This window comes from Cydia strobilella, chromosome 24, assembly GCF_947568885.1.
Source record: "Cydia strobilella chromosome 24, ilCydStro3.1, whole genome shotgun sequence".
Lineage (NCBI taxonomy): Eukaryota > Metazoa > Arthropoda > Insecta > Lepidoptera > Tortricidae > Cydia > Cydia strobilella.
In genome coordinates, this window is record NC_086064.1 from 1,084,876 (window position 1) to 1,102,650 (window position 17,775).

At 40.0% G+C, this 17,775-nt stretch overlaps 1 protein-coding gene across 1 annotated transcript; it reads right to left on the bottom strand.

Moving 5' to 3' along the window:
* Positions 1–278: 278 nt before the first annotated feature.
* On the bottom strand, positions 279–16,630 carry LOC134752281 (uncharacterized). Its single transcript, XM_063687922.1, has 12 exons — positions 16,481–16,630; positions 14,001–14,178; positions 12,570–13,276; positions 11,154–11,275; positions 9,461–9,637; positions 8,172–8,322; positions 7,398–7,690; positions 6,185–6,371; positions 4,506–4,627; positions 3,489–3,665; positions 960–1,122; positions 279–673 (listed from the first exon to the last, which is right to left on the bottom strand). The coding sequence occupies exons 1-12, from the start codon at positions 16,512–16,514 to the stop codon at positions 309–311; spliced, it is 2,676 nt and encodes an 891-aa protein (XP_063543992.1). The 5' UTR covers positions 16,515–16,630; the 3' UTR covers positions 279–308.
* Between the last annotated feature and the right edge of the window lie 1,145 nt (positions 16,631–17,775).

The window sequence follows — 17,775 nt, forward strand, 5'->3', positions numbered from 1 at the left end:
CACGCTTTGAGATTAATTCTCCATTCACTGCACACTACTACATTAGATTACTGTATAATAAAGCTATATATATTACACTTTAAACAATATTAATGAGCAAAAAACAAAGTAATTAATCACGAGGCTACTATCAAGATGGCGTTCGAACCGGAAGTCCGCGGAAGCGGCGGTTCAGAGCAGTCAGTAGGAGCGCGAGCTGAACGTCAGTCTGTGCCCGACTTTATAGGATGTAGAGCGTAGGTATATATTTTCACCGTAATAAATTAAAATAAAAGACATTCTCTCTTTCCATTTTATTACGACTAAAGCTAAGGCTTACAATTGCAATTGCACACAAAATGATTAGGGTAAGGGAAATAGGGCACGTTCGTATACACTGATGTCGGAACCTCTGTGGTACTCACAGCTCCCACTGTCCCCAGAGCCGTTTCTACATTTACCCTTTGTGTGGACTGTGTTGTAGTCTCTTGTTTAATACATTCCTTGTCTATGTTCGGAATGTTGTCTCTAAGGAAAGCGCGGTGTGCGTAGAGGCTGGTGAAGGCGGCCAGAGCGAAGGCGTTGCAAAGGTTCTGGTTGCCGGCGGCGGTGGACGCGACGCCGTGGAGGTACGGGATCTCGGAAGAGTATAGGACGAAGCCGCCGCCGCTGTCCCCGCGGCAGAGCGCCTTGCCTGAAACAAAATCGCGTAAGTCAAAAACCGCTTAGAAATGTTGAGAATAAGCGCACAAAACTAAGCTCAGATGGCATAAAACGCTGTGTAATGTAATGTACGTTTCTCTTCTCTTTACCTCGAATCTTTATGTAATCTAGCCTCATAGGTGGGTAAAGACCTCGCGATCTCCACCAGACTCACACCAGAGTCCAGCCCGTTCAAATCATGCGATAGAGCTGGCCGTCCCAGTACTATTTTGAGCCTGCCGGTTTTTTTAGCCTTCCCCTTAAAATTAGTGTTTTACCGGTAATAGTGTCTCCGGCGCAAATCTTGTCGCTAGTGATGTACTTGAGGAAGGAGGATTCGGACTCCGCAAAGCACTCTTCGACGTCAATGTACGGGAGGTCCAGGTACGTGAGGCGCTGTGATGGACTGCCGTTCTGTTCCGTCAAACCCCAGCCGAGGATCTGCAATAAATAAAGCTCAACTTAAACGAATATGAGTAATAATTACCTAACCTGTAAGATACTTATTATAATTAAGTAGTAATATTAATTTTCTGTGATTTAGCGAAATTCTACTACTGTTAGTAGCGAATCAAGCCAATATACAGTGCATGTACACCTGTATAGGTAGAATCTTGGTGAAACAAACTCAAAATATTGTACCCAACACCTACATATGTAACCCAATATTCATATGCAAATAAATCATTCATTCATCATTCATACCCTATCTGTACCACACCGAGTATACTGGCCTCCGCAATGCAGGCTTGCCTAGTGCGGGGACCACAGATACCGAGTTTGCATCGCACGTTAAGATAAGTTTCTTACATAGTAAATTAGTGAATTTAAGTCTGTAAATATAGGTTACTTAATAAGTTTATTGTACCTACTTATCTTAAATAAATATTTTTTCATTTTCATTTTCATTTTCAATTAAATTTGTACGTGAAAAATGCAATAATTCTTTTTGTGATTTTTCCAGGTTATTTTTGGTTTTGGTTTTGGTTGGTCGTCAATTAAATGATTAATATGCGGCCTCAATATTCTGCTCTGTTTGATACTTGATAAAAATAGCATTATCTGGATGGCAATTGATAATTTTGTAAGGACTCGCTGATTGAAACAACGACATATTGGAAGTGTTCTTTATTCTCTAAAGCGCTATCCTACTCTAACATTATTGTTTTTACATATATCTATACTTATCACTCTTACGGGGTTATCACATATCGATTGTGAGTATTATGGTTCGACCTGAATATCGACTTTGCCCTTACATGCCCTTTGAAATTTAATTTGAAAAGAATATTTATATTATTTTAATTTTAAATTTCACATCTCTATTACCCTTACAATTTAACAGATAAATTCGCTGAGACGAAATTGTGACATAAGTCATAACACGTTGATTTCTTCATGTTTACGATTAATACGGTACGCATTCATATTGCGTAACTGAAGGGTACACGGAAAGAACATGTCTAGTCACTTTTTTCGGAAAATGACATTTTCATTTCAAAATGTAGAGCTCTTAATGAACTATTAGTTATACCTTTTGCTACCACTGTATAATATATGTAACACAATTTTCTTATGAAATAAAACTATGAAAACGGATTATATCGCGTATATTGAATTTATAATACATCCCGACGTTTCGAACTCTTTACAGCGTTCGTGGTCAACGGGTGACGGGGGATATAATCCGTTTTCATAGTTTTATTTCATGAGTAACTATCGCGGTAACCGAAGACAATATTACAATTTTCTTAGTTAAAAAAGACCTGGTCACGGAAGTACCATACATTTTGACATGGTTCCAAATTTTAAAACCTCGATTACTCAAAATGTTACTAAATTAAGTAACTAGTAAAAGGCAGCATCGTCATTTATCGGTCCTCACATCACTACTATAACCGGAATGACACATCACTAGGAGCAAAGATAGATATAACTCCGTAATAGATGTATACAGTCTAAGGAAAAAACGAAAATTTGATTCTCGATCAGAGGGCGCCACTAGTTTTGGCCTACTCTCGTATAGAGGGCGTTGACGGTTTCGTTTGTTATTTATAATTTTAACGCATAAAAATAATTAATAAAAAAATAATTTATCCATATTTAAATACATTTTAACGTATTTTTATAAATCTTCATTTTTAGTATAAAAGTATGTCGATAGATGGCAGTGAATTTACAGCCGTTACAAAATTTACTGTGACAGTACCGCTCTATCTTATTATATCCTCTTTGCTAGGAGCGTCCTCCATCTTGCAGATCGGTTTTTGAGCGTGAACCACGCCACGTACTATCCATGACTAAATTTAACTCTCATCTTTGTGATTCCCTAATAAATATTTGTTTCAATTGTGCTCTGGTGTTTTTCCTCTTACACTAGACATGTTCTTTCCGTGTACCCTTCAACTGTGTTTCTGAAAGGTACGTTGGTGTTACCAAAGATAGATATAACTCCGTAATAGATGGATACAGTCTAAGGAAAAAACGTGCCTCGAAAATCAAGAAAATTTGACTCTCGTTCAGAGGGCGCTACTAGTTTTGGCCTACAGTCGTATAGATGGCGTTGACGGTTTCGTTTGTTATTTAACAATTTTAACGCATATCAGTGAAAGAACATGGGTCAAAATCATAAAATAATTAATGCAAATAAAAAAAATCATTTATCTATAATTAAATACATTCTATCTTATTTTTATAAATCTTCATTTTTAGTTTTAAAGTGTGTCGACAGATGGCAGTGAATTTACTGGGGTTACAAAATTTACTATGACAGTACCGCTCTAGTATAAGTTACTCTATGGTCTTACTGTTCCTATGTTCCCTGGTTGCAGTTGTTTCAACTCGAACTCCCTGTTAAAGTCCACGCACACCGACTGCACGCCGGGAGCGTACGTGAAGGCGCTGGACAGCCGGAGGATGGCTATGTCATCTTGGAAGCTCGTGGTGCCACCGCGGAACCGGACGGGCAGGATTATCTTCGATACCTGAGGACATGACAAAAACACACGTTAAGGGCTCTCCACACTCGTGCGCGAATCGCGGCGCGAAGCTGCGAACGCGAGTGTGGAGTCTAGTTCGCTAATCGGAGAAATCGACTCCGCATTCGCGTTCGCGGCTTCGCGCCGCGTAGTCTGGAGCGGGCTTTAAATTATGATCTGCGAAAGTCTAAACTTTAGACTTTACCCAGGTAGCAAAATGACGTAAAATGACGTCAGCGACGTCATAATGACGGCGTTATTACGTCAAGACGACGTCGCTGGCGTCATTTGACGTCATTTTGCTACCTGGGTAGACTCTAAAGTCTCCATTCTCATGCATTTAGGTCCCCTGCTTTATGCGCGGTGAAACAACGACATCTTTAATGAGGGCCGGTTTTTTTTTTGGATGCAATTTGGCTGGTTTGCAGAACTTGATTCCGGGCAGAATAAGTACGAAATCACAACTTGTCCCGAAAAAACGTATGTAACGCGCGTATTGTGAATTGTGTAATAGCGCTTATATTATACAGAATAAATGAAAAAGATAAATCAATAAAAAAAAATATCAGCTTAGAATAAATTTAAAAGTGGAAAAATTACTGCCTTGGGTGAGACTTGAACTCACGGCCTCTAGATCGATACTCCAGCGCTCTGCCAACTGAGCCACCAAGACCTCCACTTTTAAATTTATTCTAAGCTTAATAGCATCGATCGCAGACGTTTCTGCTTGTTAAAAATTAATTTAAAAAATATCAGGCCATAAATTTTAAGCCAGTACCCCCTAATACCAAGCCTAAGCGTTAACTGTGTCGTAAGTAACACATAATTAAAACGTTAGTTACTTACATCAGAATGTTGCGCGTAAGTGTCCTGTGTGTTGTTCCACGGGCGGAACAGCTTGCCGCCGGCCACCGCGAACTGGCTCGCCGGCTGCTGACCGCCCACGTCGTCCCAAAAGCAGTGGGCCGCTGAAACAATCAATATCACAGGCTTATATTGCAACCTAAAAGCAACTATACCATAGAGGTACTTACGTGGCCCCTTGAGGAACAGAACATACGCGACAAAATTAAAAATACTGTCCGCGCGTGATTCCCTGCACGGATGAGGAATGTTAAAAGGAATGTTGGGCGTCATGACAGAGTGGTCAGTTGTGTCATTTTGACGTACGGGCGCGGCTCACACCCCCCCACTTCCTCGACCTCCGAATGCACGGAATTGGCGCGCGGACAGTACATAATATTTATACTTAGGAACTTTATCTAATTACCCGAAATTGCACCACAAAGTTCTTTGTCCTGTGGACATAGGCGGGGCACATTGCGAGAATAAAGTAAAGTAAAGTAAAAATCATTTATTGTACACAAAGTATTAGGCAGAAACAAAATTAACTGGTCTTAAAACTAAGGGACAATTTATGTACATTTATGCATTTACAATGACGGTTGTACCGGTTCCTACACTAGGCGTGGCCTGTCACGTAGGTAACCAATCCAGACACGAAATATCAGTGACATGATTTGTGCGAAATGCCAATAAGACACTATACTTAAATTTAAAGAAGTTACTAATCAGTAGGTAATAACAATAATACTAGTTACAGAGCTAAATTTAGTAGGTTTACAGGTGGTGCAATTTTGGGTGTATAGGTACTGTTTAGGTGCGCGCGCGCGCGTGTGTGTGTGTGTGTGTGTGTGTGTGTGTGTGTGTGTGTGTGTGTGTGTGTGTGTGTGTGTGTGTGTGTGTGTGTGTGTGTGTGTGTGTGTGTGTGTGTGTGTGTGTGTGTGTGTGTGTGTGTGTGTGTGTGTGTGTGTGTGTGTGTGTGTGTGTGTGTGTGTGTGTGTGTGTGTGTGTGTGTGTTGTGGAATGAACAGACATTAAGAAAGAATGGACAAGACGAGTCCTTGAATAGAGGCCCAGAGCGGACACCCGAGGGAGATAGACCACCGCAGCGCTGGGTGGACGACATCCGACGACACGGAGGTCGGGACCGGATGAATCGGGCACAAGATCGACAGGAGTGTAAGAAGAGGGAAGAGGCCTACATCCAAGATTGGATCACCAAAGGCAAGGGCCTGACACTCTTTACTAGAGAAAGATAGTCTTATTGCGATTCCTATCTATAAGAGGAAAGAGAAAATGTGACGTTTTCAACCAAAAGGTACCACATTGTCGTTTGTTGATAAGGTTGATTTCTAATTGAAGCTATATGGAAATAGCGCCTTACTGACAAGCGACAATAAGTACCCTATTGGTTGAAAATTGCACAATTTGTTACATAAATGTACTAATATAGAGTTCCTTATTTTTTCATAGTCGGGTTATGGCATCATAGCAAGGAGGCGATGGCGAAATATCGAAATTTATAAGAGTGAAAGAGAAAAGGATACATGAAACAAGCATGAAACTGTCAATACATGAATATGTCTTTCTCTTACCCCTGGTCGCTCGGTTTCATGTTTATAACTACTTGTATTTATATACTATGTCTATGCCAAAAAGCCACCATGATGATGATTAATGACCTGATATAACGAAGTCGCGTTTTACGAGTGACCCGCCGCATATTTGCATGTACGGCGTCCAGCGCTTGCTGTAAACCCCGACGTGCCACTGGAACGAGGGCGCGCTGGAGCCCGGCAGCGTCGGCACGGGCATGGAGCCTATGCCTTGCGCGGTGAACACGATGCCGTCTTCATCAGGTGGTTCAATCTAGAACAAAAAACCGGCCAAGTGCGAGTCGGACTCACACACGAAGGGTTCCGTTAACTATAAAAACGGTCACCCATCCAAGTACTGACCCCGCTCGACGTTGCTTAACTTCGGTCAAAAATCACGTTTGTTGTATGGGAGCCCCACTTAAATCTCTATTTTATTCTGTTTTTAGTATTTGTCGTTACAGCGGCAATCGATATACATCATCTGTGAAACTTTCAGCTGTCTAGTTATCACAGATCACGAGATACAGCCTGGTGACAGACAGACAGACGGACAGACGGACAGGGAGTCTTAGTAATAGGGTCCCGTTTTTACCCTTTGGGTACGGAACCCTAAAAACTAGATAAACATAAAGTCAATGCAAATACCACTGCAGGTCGCTATGTTTTTATACGGTGCCAAACAAGGTCATACGCTTGTTTGGCACCGTTGGCCTAATTTCATTTCATTTCATTTATTGACTGCAATAAATGGTACATATTACTATGGTATTATTATGGTATTTAATTAATCTCTTCTTAAATTAACTTTTCCTTTTATAGTAGTAGTGGTTTTGTAGTCTTAATTATTCAAATTTAAATAAAATAGGTGTAATATTCTATAATGTCAACTGCATTCTAGGAGCCCACAGGCATAACCTAGTTTGGGATCCACCGTATCCATGTGTCTGTAAAATTGTTTTCTATTGTCAATAAATTATTCTTATTCTTATTCTTATTCTTATTCTTATTCTTATTCTTATTCTTATTCTTATTCTTATTCTCTTTCTCATTCTCATTCTCATTCTCATTCTCATTCTCATTATTATTATTATTCTTATTCTTATTCTAATGCTAAGCAGCAACCGCCGCCTGCAACTCTAGTGAAGTTGCCTTTTTGGTGACTGTTGTTACAATGTCGACACTACAAGCTTGCACGGATTCATCCTCGGGAGCACTGGCAACTTTCCTTTAAACACAGCAGACAAAGAGCCTTAAAAAAAAACCAAAAGGAGCCAAAGAAACCTGGGCCGTTACGTACCTGCACGAATCCATCCCCAAACCCACTGTCCGTTTCATTCTTCTGATTATTTTCAGTCGGATTTTTGTACAAGTTCTCACACTCTCCCAAATTGTAGACATCAGTAATGCCCTTCAAGTATTTCCTTAAAAGTTCACTCTCGTTGATTATGGGATTTATGGCGTAGCTGCGGCTGTGGAATCTGGCACATTGGCGATGGATGGGCGGGTCGGTGGCAACACCAAGGAGGTATGGGATCTTGTCTTGGTAAAATACCATGCCATTGCCGCTGTCAGTAGCGCACGTAGTTGTTTCTAAAAATAACGTGCAATGTTTATTGAAGAACAAGTCGTTAAGGCAATTAAAAGTAGGTTTATCCTTTTTGACGCCGTGTCAAACACAAAAGCTGTCACTCGGACGCCACGTCACCGAAGTGTCTAAGCTGAAATTGAACCTTATGCACATGCACGTAGGTCTATGTTGCTCTGTGGTCTTTGACCGATTAATCCGTCTTTGGCGTTGGACCTGCGGTGCCGATATATCCATCATTGGCGTCCAAAAGGTTAAGTTTGGAGGGAGGGATTATTTTATTCTGTTTTTAGTATTTGTTGTTATAGCGGCAACAGAAACACATAATCTGTGAAAATTTCAACTGTCTAGCTATCACGGTTCATGAGATACAGCCTGGTGACAGACGGATAGCGGAGTCTTAGTAATTTGGTAATAGGGTCCCGTTTTTACCCTTTGGGTACGGAACTCTAAACATGGTTGAAAAGTCTTCGCTTACTCACTCACTATTTATCTCACCGACGCAGATTATGTCGCTTCCAGTGGTTTTGTAGTGTAGCTTGTATTGACACAAATCGTTCTTGACGGACGGGAGAGACAGCCAGCTGTGTCGTCGGGGTACGCACTCACCGTTCTCTAAAGCGACCCAGCTTGCTAGCTGCAAATATAGATATAACTCCGTAATAGATGGATACAGTCTAAGGAAAAAACGTGCCTCGAAAATCACGAAAATTTGATTCTCGATCAGAGGGCGCCACTAGTTTTGGCCTACACTCGTATAGAGGGCGTAGACGGTTTCGTTTGTTATTTAACAATTTTAACGCATATCAGTGAAAGAACATGGGTCAAAATCATAAAAATAATTAATGCAAATAAAAAAAATCATTTATCTATATTTAAATACATTCTATCGTATTTTTATAAATCTTCATTTTTAGTTTTAAAGTGTGTCGACAGATGGCAGTGAATTTACTGGGGTTACAATATTTACTATGACAGTACCGCTCTAGTATAAGTTACTTTATGCTAGCTGCAACATTGATTTTAGACTGTTAATATCGTGTCAACCAAAATCACAATCTTTCGAGCATTAATACTTTTTGCCACGACTCGAGAGCCTGGGGTCCGCTTGGCTAATCCCAAGAATTGGCGTAAACACTAGTTTTAAGGGACTATCGTTGGTAGAAAACGCAACTCGAAACTTAAATAATGTATGGAAATAATCACATGACTTTTCGTAGCATTTGTCACAAGTTCAATAAATAATGCGTTCCGGGAGTTGATGGGGCTGCCGCGCTTTTGCAGCGCCTCACAAATGTTTGCCGAGGCGCGCGTAACCTGTTTTAAAGCAGCAATGCGCCTGCGAGCCGCATCGCTAGTACGGCGCGTGCGCGCCAGCCCCAACACCATCCTGTCCATGGTATAATAAAACAAGGTACTCTCTTCCGAGACTCGAGAACCACGTGACTGACACAAGCCTACGTCATCGTGCTGTTAAAAGGTTCACGAGTCTCGGAAGAGAGTACCAGGCGGAGTATATTATTATACCATGATCCTGTCTATGATTGCGGATAGAATTGATTGTCCGTACATAATGCAGTTGTGGACTTCACAAGCCCAGTAACAGTTCAGTAACATTGTAAATTTAGTTAAGATATTTATTGTCACTAACATAGTTTTTTAAGTTATAGGTATTGTAAGTCTAACATTTTATGAGCCATGAGCTCGAAATAAACGTTAATTTAATTTGTCACAATTTTTACTATACGAGGCGTTTGTCAATGTTGTACACTAACCTTTCCTGTATTCCCTTCCTTGAGCTCCCTAAAAGTCTCCAAGTTCCAGTCCAAACTGAAGCACACCGGCTTGACGACGCTGGTGTATTTGAACGGCGTCACCAGGTTCATGAACGCTAGGTCTAGCTGCTTGCACGGATCGTCCATGTCCATGTCTGATATTGATATGTTTCTAATCTGTAAATATAAAATTATTAGTACTGTAAAACCATAAAACTAGTCCAAAAGCTATGGACAAACGGCAACGGCTCGTCCTGTCTGCCCACCCAGGTAGCATTTATACGTCATTATGACGTCAGCGACGTCATTATGATGTAATAATGCCGTCATTATTACGTCATTATGACGTCGCTGACGTCTTTTTGCTACCTGGGCAGGTAACAAAGTAACGTCAGCGACGTCATAATGACGTAATAATGGCGTAATGGCGTAATAGTGACTTTATAAACTCATCTGTTTTATAAGACTGTTTGTTTCTTAATAAAAAAATAAAAAAAATGGCGTCATAATGACGTCACTGACGTCATAATGACGTATAAATGCTGTTAGGGTGGTATCGAACTATCGACATGATTTGCGGATTAGAATATAGAATAGACCACCCGGCTAAAATGGCGATCCCTGTCCGGAGCGCTGTGCGATAACAGAATGACAGTTAGAACCAAGGGCAAAATATCAATATCAACCATGAGACCTGCCATGCTGTGTGGTCGGAGCGTCATAGCCGGGACACAGATTGATGCCGGCTGCCACCTTTGGGGGCCGAGCACGATGGCAATAGTATGCAGAAAACGAAACAAAACGCTATTATCTCTTTATCACTCTTCCATATTAGTACGATAGAGATAGGCAGCTCCTACTACACGTGAGACTAGAAGTGCCCAGGGACCGGCCCGCTATCCCTTATCGGGGTTTTATAAGGGTATTGCATAAGGCTTAACTCACCATACCCTTTGCCAGACGAAACCCTTTGTTTTGGTTTTAAAAACCCTTATATAAAGCTACCACATTTGAGTAATCGGTAGCCCAAATACCCTTACAAAACCCTTATCATCCGCTCACCAACACCTTGCATATTGCTTATAAGGGTTAGCCTTATAAAGGGCTTCCCTTTTAGCATATAAGCGTGCTAATTTAAGTCGTCTACCTTGTTCATAAAGCACACATTACTTCGAATCCGAGCGATCGTCGGCGGCGACGGCGGCGTTCTTTGACTAGGCACGTATTTTGTTTCCTTTTCATACACTACCGTAGATATATACTAATCCTGTCTCTTTCACGCAAAGGGAAACCTTTATAAAAAGCGCTTAAAGATAAGGGTAACCCTTATTAAGTGCTAGCCTTATTTTTGGTTAGCTTTTCGGTAAGGGTTAGTCAAAGGTAAGGGTATGAATGGGCTTGCAGCTCAAAAGGGAAAGTCTTTCAATGTGTTAGCCGTGTTTAAGTGTCGCCCATTGAAAGGGTTTTATCGCGGAAAGGGTTGTCCGGTCCCTGGAAGTGCCCCGCTGCAACATTATAGAGGTCATAATTGCTTGTGTTCTTACCTCAGATTACTGTGCCTGAGTGTCTCTTGGGTCTTCATAACCAGGATACAGCTTGCCGGCAGCCACTCTGAACAGCGTCATTCGGCTGCGCCTGCCACACGGAGGACCAGAAGTGCCCCGCTGCAGCACTATGGAGTATGTGTCCTTACCTCAGAATACTGTGCATTCGTGTCTCTCGGGTCATCGTAGCCGGGATACAGCTTGCCGGCTGCCACCCTGAACAGCGTCGTCGGCAGCGCCTGCCACACGGGGGACCAGAAGCAGTGCCCCGCTGAACAAAGCAGGGACCAATATAGCATTCATAAATGAGTTTATGATATAGGAACAGGGCCGGATCTAGGGTAGAGCGAGTGGAGCGGCCGCTCTAGGCGCCACGGATGGCAAGGGGGGCGCCAAAATGACAAATGAGAAAAAAAAATTAAAGTTTTAAAAGACGCGAGTGTGGCGCGGGCTCAAAATACGCTTGGAGTGGCGTGGCAGCGGGATTCCGCTCTACCCTGATGAAGGACTCGGGCCGGCACAGAAACTCCGTAACTGTCATTTAATTTTGCATCTTTAAATCTGAGCCACATAAACTGGTTGGGGTATAGCAAAAGGGGCCCGATTTTAGGACTTAGAAAATTTACGAGCAACATTTTTTTTTTGCATTTTTGCTCCTTTTTATTTTTTTATTTTCAAGTAATCATTAAAATAAGCCTCTTTTATTGAGAGAAGTTTTTTTATAAACTTGATCATTTAGGAACTAGAGCGATCTGAAGTTGCGAGTTCGGCCATGGGATTACTAAGGAGCCAGACACTTAGAAAATTTACGATGAAAAAAAATAACGTTTTTCTCCATTCTGCTTTTTAACCAGGCGTTAATTTTTTCAGTAGTTAATTTAATCACACGCGTATGTCACAGTCGCTTTTTTCCCCAAAGAGTAATGTTTTCACGATAGTCACACTAAGTCGATAGATAGGTAGGTTAGGTTCGTTAGGTAGCTTCAGATGCCCGAAGGGCAAACCGCCCAGAAATAGGAGCCCCGCGTAGCGGGGCTCCGTCGGCTCAGGGTAAGAAGGGCTTGTTCTCGGAAATATTACTCTTTGGGGAAAAAAGCGTCTGGGACATATGCGCCCCCTTTGGACCGCTGTAGTTCTTAAACGGGCAAGTTAATCAAAAAATTGTAATCAATAAAAGATGCTTATTTTAATGTGTTCTTTAAAGTTCTAATCAAAAAAGTTGCAAAAATGAGAAAAAAAAATTTTTTTATGAAAAATTTCTATGTCCTAAAATGGGGCCCCTTTTGCTATACTCTGACCCATAAACTTCCATTCAATGCAATTTTATGCAGCTCGCTAAAGCGGTTGTGGCCGCCAATAGATATTTTTTGTACACCTTGGGGTTCAAGACGTTAAACTTTGCAGATATATTTGAGTACCTTGGCCTCGCTCAGTATAGATCAAACGAAGACCATGAATTTTATGACTTTATTAATATTATAACAGTTGCTGATTTGACCGTATGTTCAGCAATGTTGACATTTGAATCAAATGACGTTATCTCAAGATAATATCATGAAACCTACCTGAAATAACTATATCAGCCTTGATCAACGATCCTCCACATGTATAAATATACTCTTCATCAGTCAATGCCTTCTTTTTCTCATAAATAGCGACATGCCACATACTCGCCTTCTCATCGAACAATGGTGTTTTTGTATCTTTCCCATTATTAGTTCCTCTAATACCACCTAAAGCTGCGTCTATCGATGTTAAATATTGTTCATTATAATCATCATCATCTGTAACGGGCTTTTTGCTTTCATTTGTATCTGCATGGATAGGTTTAGCTGTATTGTCAGCTGAATCTATAGTACTTATAGGTGCAATTTGATCAGTTCCAATGCTGTCTTGAGGTTTGGCATCGTTATTTGGAAGAGAAGTTTCTTGTTTAATAGGTTCAGCCTCGGAATTATCATCTCCTATTGCTATTCCGAAACCATTATTATTATCTGACGCAGGAATGACTGGTTTATTATCATTATTTGATAAAGCCATTTCTGCTTGTGGTTTGATTTTAAAATTCTCAACTGCTACACTTTGAAAATTATTACGATTCGGGCTAGAATTTATCACACTCTGAGGCTTTTGCTCTTTCACGAGAGACAGTTCATCTTGTATTAAAGTTATAGGTCTGGGACTTGGAGTGGGGGAGTTAGTTGTCTGGCTTTCTCCCAGTCTTATTTCGACGTCTCTGACAACGGGTTGAGGAAGCGTTGGGGTCGGGGTACTGTAATAAAATTTCAAAAATAATTGCGACCGTAAACAATTTTTGTGTTTAGCTAAGAATTCAAATTATTTGATTTTGAACGTGTACATTGTGTCATGTGTCGTCAAGTGGATGCAAATTTAGTGTGTCCGTGGACTGAGTTTACCACATATATAAATAAATTAATAAATATTAGGGGACATCTTACTCAGATCAACCTAGCCCCAAACTAAGCAAAGCTTTTATTATGGGTGCTAGGCGACGATATACATACTTATATAAATAGTATTCAGTTCTTTATTTGCTAATAATACAGACAAAAGCCATGCAAATACAATAACAAAATATCACATAAATACCTAATCACACAAACACATACTATATACATATTACTACTTATAGATAAACACATATGTATATATAAAGGGTGACATTAAATTGGTGATACAAAACACTTGATTGTGGCTCAGTTAATGCTCAATAGTATACTACAGTAACTCCGTTGTTAAAATTAGCTGTATTTAATTATCGCTAATTTTCTAATAAAACAAATAATTAAAGCCCCGAAGTGTGGTTACCCCACGTATATATACCAAACAGAAAGCACCCATGACTCGGAACAAATATCAGTGTTCATCACACAAATGAATGCCCTTACCGGGATTCGAACCTAGGACCATCGGGTCATGGGGGTCAGATGGAGCAAGAGGGTAGGGGTAGGAAGCAGATAAAAAAGCCCTACAACCTCTCAGTTACAACTCTTGCAGTTGTGGTCCTCCGTCTGGTGGGCCGAGGGGTCGTTTGCCCGAACGAGTCGTGCGGCCAGCCTTGGCTCCAGTCCCCAGACCACGGATTCTTGTCATGACTGGTGTGGTAGTCGTGGTAGAATCTACCAGGGCTGCCGCAGGTTACGATGACGAGATCTGTAAAGATTTTGATGACATAGGGTTCTTTTTTTTTTTCGCATATACCCGATTTCTGTATACACCCGAAGTATGGGTGGCCGATTTGGAAAATTCTTTTTTTTAAACGCGACCGTGCCTGTATTGGCTCGTCAACGGGTGCTTCTGTTGAAGCTTCTCGTTATCGTTGGCTTCCTATATCATAATAAATGGAGCTGATTAAATTGAGCAAAATTCGACTTAAAAACGTAAGTTGTTTACTCGTTTTAATATGTGGTATTTTCTATAAAAAGGAACCTTATTGTCGATGGCGCTTACGCCGTTATTAACAATGCTCCGATATAAATACAATGCCGTGCGACGCTATCGTGCGGCGTAAGCGCCATCGACAATAAGGTTCCTTTTCAATAAAAAAACAAAAAATTGACACAATTCTAGGGATTGACAGGGCAAGCTATGCTGGCTCCATCTGCTAATTATTTCGACCGGCCAACCCCAACGTTTTTGAAATCGGTTAAAAAAACGAATCCCTTTATTTTATATATGTGTTTTTCCCATATATTATTAGTGAAGCTGGCATGTTGTGTGCAAGCCCTTCGAAGAAACATATGAAACAAGGAAAACGGACCAACCGGTATATTCCAATACATTTAAAACGACACAAGTGCCAATAAAATGTTTACCAACTCTGGCCTTTGAATTTTAGATACTACTTCAGCTTTACCTAAATATATTTTAAAACTTATTGCATTGATATATAGTTTATTTTTGATCAGTTTAGTTGTTGTTGGTATAACGGGGTTTACCTTGAATTTGCAATAAGTATCTTGAATATCTTGTTCTTGTTATTGTTCATCGGCGATCGCTTACCAAGATATCGTCTCAGGCAACTTTTATAAAAGCGATATCTTCCTACTAATATTTATTTACACTTATTATAATCTTTACCTAAAATCCCCGGTCACTTACGAAAGGGGGCTCGGTGTACCTAACAAAAGGACGAGTTTATATACCATCACGTCAACCGGGGTGAATAGGGATGGTTGGGGTGAATACTAATACAAATACAAAATTATTTATTTGTTTAAAACACAAATTGATATGATTTAGGTGATGGAGCCGCCCGGTAAGCAAAAAATTGCCTGTGTGTGTTGTGTGTGTAATACTGAATAGGGACATAACTTAAAATGTAATTTACCTGACAATTTCTTAATAACTACCCACACAAATCATACAAAATCTACTATAATTTTCAATGGAATCACACAATTTGTGTGGGTAATATTTTTTTTAAAAAGAAGAAGAAATTTTAAAGATTTTTTTAAGTAGCATTTGTCACGTAAATCAAATTTTAAGTTTCCCTATTCACCCCAGCCATCCCTATTCACTCCGGTTGACGGTACCGTTTCACGAAATAGCAGAACATCGTTAACAATAATTGTTTTTTTTTTCAATTGCCAAAAATATTCAATAATCCCTACTAATAGTAAAAATAGGAAAGCAACTCTGTCTGTCTGAAAACTTGGTGCTAGACCAAGAGGTTTTATCTAAGTTCTTTTATCTCTCTCCGACACCTAGACTCACTACCGAATAGCGTTTGTAATAAATGTTATAAATGTAATAACATTGGACCGATGCGCTGACGGCGATGCAATGATGACCTTTAAAAAGTTTATTTTTGTCGTAAACCAGACTTCAAAATAAGAGCTTAGGTTTCGGGCCATTAGGTTTAGGTGTGAATGCGAATATTTAAGGCGTATTTTGCAAACCTATTATTTTTTGGCAAATGAATTTTCTCAGTTGAACTTCTGGGTCTAACTTGTCGTTTCGATTGCCTCGGTCTGTTAAACCGCTCTATATAACTTATATTAGAAAGACTGCCAGCCTAGCCAAGGTGACAATCGATATCGCTTCGACAACGAAACGCTTTGTGTCTCTCTATCACTCTTCCATATTAGTGCGACAGCGACAGTTGCGTTTCGATCGCTACGGAGCGTTAGCGATTGGCGTGTTGGCTACGGAGTACGGGGCCTGATGTGCCGTTGGAAAGATTCCACATTGAAAAAGATCGGAAACTTCGGCTGGGGATCGAAATTATACGTTTTTTAAATAGTTTGCGAATATTTAAGGCTTACCTTGATTTTTTTCCAGAATTTCCGAAAAAAAAAACATCATCTAGACTTACTAACCATCCTGTACAAAATACAATGCCAAGGTAGTAATTGGGCCAATCGATCTGCGATATAAAAATACAGCTTGTTTATCCTAAATAAAACTTACATATTTGCTTGCTTATTTCCCTTTTCTAGGATTTTTCACTTACCTAATATCACGAAACACATCCATTTTCCATACATTTTCGCCACTAAAAGTAAATAACTATTATAAATTTAAAATTTCAAAATTATTTGTGACACATACTTTATTTTTTATTATTATAAAGGCAACAACATTAATTATTTGTGACGAAAGGTTGACGAAATTTGCTAGTATCTTTATACAACTTATACAAATAACTGAAATAACCAGTCAGACCGTCCTTAATGCAAGCGACAAAGTGGCACCTTTTGCTTGAAGAAGACACATTTTATTCCCTTTATAAGACCGCGATACAGGGTCTATAAATACCTTAACTTCACAAAACAAAGCTTCACGAGTAAAACATTAATTTCAGCTCAAGCAATATTGAATCTTACGCCCTTGTCACAAGGTACACTAAATTATAAATACATGTTCGTCCACCTACTCATATGGAGTTCGCTCAATCGACTGATAAAAGTAAAATGTGGAGCGAAGCTTCTGGGCTATAACCGCGAAAATCGAAGTTCGCAAATTGCGGGTATTTTTCCCTGTCACTCTAATTACACCTTCATTGGAGTAAAAGAGAAAGAACACTGCAATTTGCGAATTTCGGTTTTCGCGGTAGCCCCTCTGAGATGGAGTCTTACTTAGGACCGATAGTTATATTAATTTATTCTCGCATACGAAACGTGAGTCATTGACAGGTACATTATGTAAATGCTATGAACCGCAGATAATAAATAATATAAAAATAGACTAATAGAAAAATCTCAAACGGGAAAACCGCCTTATATTATTTCCGTAACTACTAGATAGCTATATGGTGTAATTTACATCGCTTTTAAGAGTTTTAAGTACAGTTACTACCCTATCTATCTATGTTTTCTATGTGTCGTTTTCAAGCAAAAGGTACCACATTGTCGCTTGCTAGAAGGCCGCTCTGACAGGTTTTTCGTATAAAGATACGTATGGTAAAGGACAATGTGGTACCTTTTGATTGAAAACGTCACATTATAGGTGTACGGTCCGTTCAATGGTTAACATTACGCCCATCAGCACTTTCCGTCACATAGCATATACTAATTACTAGGGATGTACCGACTAGTCGCCGACTAGTCGGGAAAGCCGACTATCCGGCCACATTTGTAGTCGGCGATTAGTCGGCCACTTATTAGGTACAGAAAAATAGCAAATAAACGAAATAAACAGCAAATATTGATCAAGTGTTTAATACCCAGTTTACTCAAATTAATAAATTTTTGAGCACATGAAATAAAACTATGAAAACGGATTATATCGCGTATATTGAATTTATAA